This window comes from Cajanus cajan, chromosome 5, assembly GCF_000230855.2.
Source record: "Cajanus cajan strain Asha chromosome 5, NIPB_CcT2T_4, whole genome shotgun sequence".
In the NCBI taxonomy this organism is placed as follows: domain Eukaryota; kingdom Viridiplantae; phylum Streptophyta; class Magnoliopsida; order Fabales; family Fabaceae; genus Cajanus; species Cajanus cajan.
Genome location: NC_138521.1, coordinates 51,767,200 through 51,777,425, shown reverse-complemented (window position 1 = coordinate 51,777,425; position 10,226 = coordinate 51,767,200). Strand labels below are relative to the sequence as shown.

At 33.6% G+C, this 10,226-nt stretch overlaps 2 protein-coding genes across 2 annotated transcripts; both read left to right on the top strand.

Moving 5' to 3' along the window:
* Nucleotides 1-1,786: 1,786 nt before the first annotated feature.
* Nucleotides 1,787-4,278, top strand: LOC109810543 (transcription factor bHLH18). Its single transcript, XM_020374028.3, has 4 exons — nt 1,787-1,947; nt 2,069-2,701; nt 3,089-3,466; nt 3,648-4,278. Exons 1-4 carry the CDS (start codon nt 1,891-1,893, stop codon nt 3,723-3,725), a joined length of 1,146 nt encoding a protein of 381 aa, XP_020229617.1. The 5' UTR covers nt 1,787-1,890; the 3' UTR covers nt 3,726-4,278.
* A 4,633-nt stretch (nt 4,279-8,911) lies between these two features.
* LOC145958068 (uncharacterized) lies at nt 8,912-9,804 on the top strand. The gene is made up of 3 exons (XM_083074526.1): nt 8,912-9,104; nt 9,415-9,673; nt 9,786-9,804. The coding sequence occupies exons 1-3, from the start codon at nt 8,912-8,914 to the stop codon at nt 9,802-9,804; spliced, it is 471 nt and encodes a 156-aa protein (XP_082930652.1).
* The last annotated feature ends 422 nt before the right edge of the window (nt 9,805-10,226 follow it).

Sequence of the window (10,226 nt, the reverse complement as noted above, 5' to 3'; positions counted from 1 at the left end):
ATAAAAATAATAAATTTTAAAAATGTTAAAATATGTACATGAAAAACATAATTTTAATTAACCAAATGCAGTATAAATAACTGATAATGAGTTGTTTCTTATTATTATTTTGAAAAAACCTGCAACTATAATGAAAAATCAATGCAATTATTGAAGCTTGTGATTAATTTTTCATCTATAAAAAAAGTGTCCTAATATTTAAACATATATTATTATATTTTGATTGTAATAATCCTTGAGTGTGCTAATGCTTCCTTTCATCCTATCCAATGCAAAAACAAGGGAATTCAAGCTTTGAATGGAACAACTATTTTGAGAGAGATGATATTCAACTCAACGAAATATAAAAATATCCAAATATACCGATATCTTGTAAAATGAAGATTAAAGGTTGGTTTGAGAAACCAAACCTAGAATCAAGCCAACTCTATATATGCACTTTTGAAATTTAAAAGACATACTGCATTAGTTGTACTAAAATCAATGTAATATATCTTTTTCTACGTAACTTCAAATTCAAACCGATATACCCATTTTTAAATTGATTAAACTACCTGTTTATACTTACGATTAATATGAAAATCAATATATTACATTAGTTAAATCACAATCAATGTAGTATAGTAGCTTTTAAATATAAAAATGTTAATATTACATCGGTTGTAAAACAATTTATATAATTAATATCTTGACATTATATCTTTATTTTACATTAATAAGAATATGTTGTTAACATTTCTTTTCAATTTTATATAATGAAGTTTTTGGCTAATAAGTTAATATTCAAATGATTTTTATCCTTATATATTCAGAAATTTATATATTAATCTTAACATATTTTAACGACATTATGTTAAATAATTTCAAAATAATATAAATTCTATAAATATGATTTACACGGTAATATTTTTCAATCCAATAATAGATTTTACAATATATTTTTTATTTATTACCGGGGGATAAATTTTATAATATAATTATCTTTTAATGATATTTAATAGTTTAAAAAGAGATTTATTCCACTAATAAATAATTTCTTATAGAAATACGAATCGATAAAATTAAATTTCCAATTCATAGAACATTATTAAACTAGGGAAGATTGGTAAGATTCCGTTTTGAAGAGGATCCATGCCCATGTGTTTCTGAATATAACATGATTGATAAAAAAAAAAAAAAAAAAAAAAAAGTTCACTGTAAAAAATTTAATTAAAATTCACAGCTATTAATCGGGCTCGGTTGACTGTAGCTCCATTATTGAGATGAATATTTTAACATCACATGTTACATGTATCATATTCCACAGTCCCAGCTCCAGGGTGGCACATTCACGATTGAAGATTTTCTTGAGTCTCTCTTAGTATATTATATATATTTCAGATCATGTACCAATTTTGAATGATATAATTAATCCTTGTCAGTGTTCCCATCCAACGCACAACAAACTGGGAAGATATATCTATATAATAAATATATGCAATTTGATTTATAATACAGTCAAATAAGAAAAAAAGAATAAAGTAGTTGATGTAATTAAAAAAAGAGTTAAAATAATTATATTATTATATAACTACTGAAAAAATATTAAATAATAATATATATAAATCGCAACAATGGCAGCAAAAATTTATAAGGGGAGCTAGTAGATTGTCCACACGTGCTTTATTTCTTAATAATAAATAATAAATAAATCCCCTTTGTTCATAACCCTTGCTTACTGGGGTAGTAGGGGCAGTTGAGGAATTGAAAAGCTACACAACTACGGCTATAAAGAGTGAACATAGTTAACTTCTATTCCACACCGAGTGAGATTGCTATAGCTCTGAATAGCAGTCGTTTTCAAGAAGCTAAAGTAGAATACACATAGTATTTCAGTGACCCCTAGGTATCATGGAGGAATTAAACAAACCAATGGATGCATCAGCAACCAGCTGGTTATCTGATTTGGTAAGAATTTCATTTTCATTTTGATTCATCCAATCTTCAAAAGCACGAATGGATGTTTATAAGTGCTTTAGGCTTTAAGACATTGTTGTGATTTTATTTATTTATTTTTATTAAATTGCAGGAAATGGATGATTACAATTTATTTCCAGATGAATGTCCCCTGGACTTGAACTTGTTTGATTGTGATGAGCAAGAGTTTCTTTCACAAGACATAGCTAGTGCCCTACAAGAGCAGACACAGACCCTGCACCAATCTCTGTCTTCGGATCAGTGCCCTTCCAAAACCATGAGCAACTCATCCACTGATGAAAGCAATTTTGACTTTGAGAGACCAACCAAGTTGCTGAAAACGACAAGCAGTAGTTGTAACTCTGACTCATCCAACATCACCAAAACCCTTTCACCAAAACTTTCCCCATCATCTTCCTTCTCCTCCTTCCAGTCTCAGATTCTCTCCTTTGACAACCCAAACTCATCCTCTGCCAGCAACACCCAGTTTTACGGGTTTGACTGTGCTTTAAACCCAACACAGACTGATTTGGTGTCAGTGCCAGTGCCCCAATTAGGAAAACAGCGTTTACCAACTCAAACACCAAAAGGATCCCCTAAAACTCAAAACTTTGAAACAAAACCCTCACATGGTAAGAGGTCTCCTGCACACGCTCAGGATCACATCATGGCCGAGAGAAAGCGAAGAGAGAAGCTCAGCCAGAGTTTCATTGCTCTTGCAGCTCTTGTTCCTGGCCTAAAAAAGGTAAATAACTAGAATATCATGCTGCTACCTTAGTTCCTAAATCAATTATTATGATGTTAATAATTAGCTAATGACATCACATTATAGTACCATGATGGAGATCAGTCTCTAGATTAATGGAGACTAAAGAAAATCATGTTAAAATTTCAATTGATTCTTGGACCAAAACATTAATTGAGTTAAAGTTATTTCAAGTAACTTTTATATTTGATGCGAAATTTCATACCATAATTTACAACTAATTTAGGCTTAAAATAAAAACATCTAGTACTTGAAAATCAATTTTAATGAATTTTATTCAAACACACTTGTCATAAATAACTCATTAACACACTTGCTTGGTTACTCTTCTAACTAATGACGTGGAAAATGTGTTGATGCACACAGATGGACAAGGCTTCTGTGTTGGGGGACGCTATCAAATACGTGAAAGAGCTTAAAGAGCGATTAGCTGTGCTGGAAGAGCAGAGCAAGAAAACAAGGGCAGAGTCTGTGGTGGTTCTGAACAAACCAGACCTCTCTGGCGATGATGATTCCTCTTCATGTGATGAGAGCATTGGTGCTGATCATAGTGTCAGTGAATCACTGTTTGAAGTTGAATCAAGGGTATCGGGGAAGGAGATGCTGCTTAGGATCCACTGTCAGAAGCAAAAGGGTCTTCTCGTCAAGTTACTAGCCGAGATTCAAAGTTATAACTTATTCGTTGTTAATAGCAGTGTCTTACCCTTCGGTGATACTATCCTTGACATCACAATAGTTGCACAGGTAAAGGAGAATCTCTGCCTTATTATATACATTGTGTTGATTAACTTTTGTTCTCACTCACACCCTTGCTTTATTTTAATAGTTTAAGCTATGTGTATAAGCTATGTTGAGATATTAGTACATTCTCTTTTCTTTTCGATGTGATCATAGTTTAATTGTATTTGAATGTTTATTGTTGCAGATGGGGGAGAGTTTCAATTTGACCACGAAGGAACTTGTCAAGAACCTACGCCTGGCTGCATTTAAGGCAATGGCATAAGATGAACGTGGTTTAAGTATGGGGGATAGCATGAAAGAGATAAACTGATATGACATGGATTGAATCTCTGAATCACATTCAATGCACACAACTGTTCGAGTAATTCATCCCAAAATGGAAGCTTTAATATGGGATATCTGCTCCAGCCTGCAGTGTTCCCCCACATGTAGATTCAGTCCCATCCAAGTGATCTTGTCCTTTTTTCTTGTTAATAATGTTTTGGTTTCTCAGGCCTAGCCTCAGTGTGTGCCTGCCCTCTTCACAGGAAAAAAACAATTGAATAATTTTGTGGAGATGTGAGGACTTGGAGTAATTTCAATCTGACACGGCTTAACATGAGTTTAAATAGAGATTTTAAATCGGCATATTGACTGCTTTTGATGTACAATGTGTTCTTTTCAATGTTTTCATCGTGTTTCAACTTTCAAGGATGCAAATTTGACCATGTATGAAAGACATTTACTGTAAGTAGAATGTACTGGGCTTAAGCTTCTATCTTTGGGAACTTTTATTTAACAAATAAAATCTCACTGTATATATTTTTTCAACAAAAGATCTATAGCATTAATGGTGCGAATATACTCTCCTGCTAATCAGTAATCACCCACTGGTAACGAAATGAATTTATAAAAGAGAATAACACTAATTGTGTGTTTTTGGGAGAGGTGATATAGTAGAAGATGAATAAGAAATGGAAGCATTATCAGGAAATTAAAAAAAAAAAAAAAAGTGTTTGGAGAAGAGCTAGGATTTAAGTGGGTGAGAGAATATTATAGTAGAGTTTATGTGAATTTACTTCCTTTCTTATGGGTGAATTTGTGTAAAATTTTTCACACAAAATAAAAATGTTTGGACAAAACTTCTCTATACCATTATCTAAATATATATTTGAAAAAAGTTAATAAAATATAAAAATGTAATCATTTTAAATAATTTTATTTTTACATAGAAATATTATATAAAATACAATTTTTAGAACATTAATTTCTCTTTATTTTGTACATAATTTTGTTCTATCAAACAACTATTACTCTATTTCACTCTATTTTCTATTTATATTTTTTTTATTTAATTCTTACTTATTCCCTTCAATTATTTCCCTCCTCCAAACAAAACATAAACAGTAATAAATTTATATGAATAGTAATGAATTTTAATATAATTATTAATTACCATATCTATTTCTTTTTATACTAAAGATATTCTCTATCTGTCTCATCTAGCTTAATTAGTTATTAACATTGTTAATATGCTTAAAAAATTCGGCTATCTAACAACTCTCTGACCTTGTTTCATTATTTGGAATTTTTTAAAATCAGTTTCATTGTTTCCATATAAGTTGGTTTTGTAATTCACATTTGTGGCATCTAAACATAAATATATTTATAAATGTATAAATCTTATAAAAAAAATGAAATATAAATTTATAAGTTATATTCTTAATTGTTTTTACTCTTATTTTATGTATATGATTTTTAGTTTTATTAGTGGAAAAATAATATACATATAAGATATTTAGGCTATTAATATCTTTTGGTATATATTTAACATATTTGTTATGTATAGTCTCTTCATTAGCTTCTTGCTTTGTAGTTAGCTTCCATAACAGTATAAGGTTATCTAGTTAACCAAATTCTTCTTATATATAATAGAGGGGCAACCATATAAAATAATTCTCTAAAACTCTTGTTCATATTTTGGCATGGTATCAAGAACGAGATTAATTATTATTATTGTTGAGCATCGAGGGGGTTATCCTACACATATACACATGTCTCCACATTGGTGACATTGGTGAGATATTGTCCGCTTTAGGTCCAAGCCCTCACGATTTTACTTTTGGACATCACCCAAAAGGCCTATCAACCAATGGAGACAACTATGTGTATATAAACCCATGTCCATCCTCTTGTTTGAATGATGTGGGACTTTGCTTGCATCCCAACAATCCTCCCCTCAAACAAAGGACCACAGTTTACCCTCTCTTGCAGCGGAAACTACGAGTATTATCCGATGGTGGCCCCACAAAGCTCACTCACGCTCAGAGTGCTTGCACCGCCGCTTCATCATGACCCCCTCAAACAAAGGACCACAGTTTACCCTCTCTTGCAGCGGAAACTATGACCTCCCTCATGATAGCGGGACACACCTCCTAACCCTCCATGTTACTGGGAAGCCTCTCTTCCATATGGACCCACCGTTAGGAAGACTTTCGACACAAGGGATCCCAAAGTTGGATCCACTTGCCAGCCATCATACTTGTCGAGCCGGTCACCTGATCAGACCATTGGCTCTGATACCACTTGTTATGACAATATGTAAAAGAAAGAAATCAAGAGAAAGAAGACGACACACAAATTACATGGTTCAGTCAGTGTGACCTACGTCCACAGGCAGTTCAAGAGTTTCTTATTTCTGAATGAATAGAGATGATGAAACAATTCTCCCCGAAGGGTCTCAAGCGATGCGAACATTCACCAAGTCCAAGCTATACTTAAACTTTTCAAAAGACAAAGGTTTAGTCAACATATCTGCTGGATTGTCTACAGTAGCTATCTTTTCTATGGAGAACAATTTTTCTTCAATTACATCTCGTATGAAATTCAATCTGACATCAATATGCTTTGATATTTCATAATAGACTGGATTTTTTTCCAAATACAAAGCACTTTGACTATCACAATAAAGTATACGTCTCTGCACATTCAAACCCAAACTATCAATAAGACCTTGCAAACATATACCTTTTTTAACCCCTTCTGTCAAGGACATGTATTCCGCTTTAGTGGTAGACAAAGCAACAATAGGTTGAAGTGTTGATTTCCAACTAACAGCACAACCATAAAGAGTGAAGATATAACATGTCAAAGATCTTCTCCTCACGAGATCTCCACCATAGTCAGAATATGCGTAGCCAATAAGACAACACCCAATATCATTAGAACCATAAACTAAGCAGATATTACTAGTACCTTTCCAATATCGCATAATCTACTTCACAGCCTCCCAATGAGCCTTTCCAGGATTACTCATAAATCTACTAACCACACTCACAGCATGAGCCAAATCTGGTCTTGTACAACCATGGCATACATTAAGCTCCCAACAATTATCATAAATTTTTTTCTCATTCACAATAATGTGTGATAAGGGTGTTGGTGGTAAGTGTCTCTCTACTAGGTGGATACTAGACACTAGATGTTTGAACCACATGAGCGGGGATAAGAATTTGTTCACAACCTTGTTGGATGTGCCATCTTCCTTGATGGGTTTACCAAATGGTAAACAAGCATTGACAACACAAGAATGAAGTGTAGTATTGGATGCCAATTTGACGTTGAATGGCGTTTTATATGTTCCCGAATTAAACTGCAATTTGATATCTATCTCACAATTACTTACTATCTGTAATTCGTATATCACTTTCACTAATAAGCTTTGTGTGATATAGGACCACAATTCGAGGACCTTGATTGGAGTGGGTGAACAAAGTGACAGGGTTTATTGGTCCAAGCCGCAATAACGGATTCGGGCTTATCAAATGATTGTTCTAGGAACGTATGAATTATGACATCAATGACTTGGACATCTTTCACAAAAATTTGTGTCTCTCTTACCTTTCTTTTCGAGTAATGACAATAAAACTCATAATACGAGCAAAGATTTTTGTGAGTTTGTGAGTGTGAAGTTTGTTTACGTACACATCAAACTAGAAGTGTTTTTCCTTTAAGTGATCATAAAGACGATGATTTGTTTGCTTTGATTCATTATGATATTTAGGGTGATTATAAGGTTGCTTTTAGTTGTGATGCATTTTATTTTTTCATGATTGTTGATAACTATTCAAAATTTGTATGGATATATTTAATGTCTACGAAAAGTGATGTGGGACAATTAATTAAGGACTTCTGCGCTATGGTGTAAACTCAATTTAATAGACATGTAAAATTTTTTAAGGAGTGATAATGATGGTCTTGAATTTACATGTTTACAATGATGTTATGCTAAAAATAGAATTTTGCATCAAACTTATTGTGTTGATACGCCACAACAAAATGGTCAGGTAGAAAGAAAACATCAACATATCCTTAATGTTGCTCGAGCATTACGGTTTCAAGATAATCTTCCGATACAATTTTGGGGTGAGTGTGACATCAATGCGGCCTATTTGATTAATCAGACTCCCGCCCCTGTGTTACAAAACAAATCACCTTACGATATCTTGTTTGGGAAGTCACTTAATTATTCTCTTATTCGTGTATTTGGGTGCCTATGTTATGCGAATAATAGATCCAAAGTGAAAGATAAATTCAGCGAACGATCACAAAAATGCATATTTGTGGGATATTCGTTTGGCCAAAAGGATGCAGACTTTATGATTTGGAGAAAAAGGTTTATTTTTTTTCAAGGGATGTTAAATTTGTGGAGAATATTTTTCCTTTTGATGAAAATGCCTTGATTGCAAATGTGGATGATGTGCATCTAAGTGATATTTCCATTCCCAATGAGCTTTTTTTTATTATAAAATGATGGTAGTACTATTGAGGTCAGGGGGAATGCAAATCTAGTAGAAAATAGTGGTAATGTGGTTGTTCTAACTGAACCAATAACAATAGCCTATATTTTTCCAATGTCAATCCTTTTGCCCTCCATGGCCCTAATAGAACCTTCACCTGATGATTCAACTCCCCAAATGAGGACTTTGGTAAAGGTCACTGTGTTCATTTTCCATCAACTTGGCTCAAATATTTTGTCACCAACATTGCTCATGTTCTTGACCTCGTCACTATGATAAGTTTACCCCCTTCAATTGGTTCACCTCCTTCAATGCAATCCTCAAGTACATCCCTACTAGTTTGTCCAAAGAAAAAAAAAGAAATATTTAATATCTTAATAAAGATGTGAGATTGCCTTGATGAATCTCATAAATTGTGAGGAGAGGGATTGAATCTTCTATGAATGCTAACTTCGAAGCAACAATAGCGTTAGTGGTGGGTATGTTTGGTCAGTTAGTTGCTGACTAGTGCCCTTGCAGGTAGTGCTTCGGGGAGCTATTTCCTATAGCTTATTATGTCAATTGTGATAAATTCTTTGTTAGACACAAACAATTTTTGGTAGCAGTTACTACAGGTGGTGAACCCATCTTGTTTGCAAAGGAAAATAAGAATCCCAAATGACGAGTAACAATGAAAGATGAGATAGATGCCCTTGAACGTAATGGCATGTGGACTTTGGAGGATTTGCCTTCAGGAAAGACAACACTCAATTGCAAATGGGTTTACAAAGTCAAGTATGAAGATGATGGCTCAATTGAATGCTTTAAAGGTGGTCTAGTAGTCTTTGGCAATCAACAGATACCTAGAATTGATTTTTATAGTGGTAGTAGCTCATAATTGGGAACTTCATTAGATGGATGTCCATAATGCTTTTCTTCATGGTGATTTGGACGAAGAAGTATATATGAACTTGTCTCCAGGTTTTCAATCTCCTTTACCTGGTAAAGTGTGTCATCTAAGGAAGTCATTATATGGCCTCCAACAGGCACCTCAACAGTGGTTCACAAAATTATTCATAACTTTGAAGCACTTTGGCTTCAAGCAATCATATGTTGATTACTTGTTGTTTAGCTACATTAAAAGGGAGGTGTCACTACATGTTCTTATCTATGTTGACGATTTGATTATTGTAGGTTTTTCACATGATGCGGTGGTCAAATTCAAACAATACCTTAGTGACTGCTTTCACGTGAAGGATTTTGGTGCACTTAAATATTTTCTTGGCCTAGAAGTAGCTCGTAGTCTTGATGGCTTGCTTTTTAGTCAAAGGAAGTATTCACTAGTCTTTATTAGCAAAGCTGGTTTGTTAGGTGCAAAACTCGTTGCACCTCTAATGGAACAAAATCATAACCTGGCTAGAAGTGAGGGGGAGTTATATTCTAAACTCGAAAGGTACAGGCAGCTCGTAGGGCACCTCATTTATTTGAGGATAACTCGCCCAAAATTGAGCTATTCAATTCAAATCTTAGCACTATTTATGGGTGCACCTTTGTCTGACCATTAGGGAGTTGCGTTGTAAGTGATACGCTATGTCAAAGGATGTCCGTATTTTGTTACGTCGTGATTTCAATTTGTAAATCTATGATTTTCATGATAGCGCTTGGGCTAGTTGTTTGATGACTCATCAATCAGACCGATTATTTCATCTTACTTGGATCTTCACCGAAATGGAAGACTAAAAAGTAACTGATAATGTCGTGTTCTTCAACAAAAGTAGAGTATCACTCATTTATTGAGCTATTACTACGTTTAAACTAAAGTGGTTAAAATCCATCTTATTTTGCCTCAGTGTACAACATGATCATCCTATTAGATTATATTGTGATAGTTAAGCAACTTTGCATATCGCAACGAATCCCATGTTCCATGAACGAACAAATCATATTGAGATGGATTGTCATTTTGTTCGAGATGAAATTCAAGTAGGGAACATAGTCATATCTTA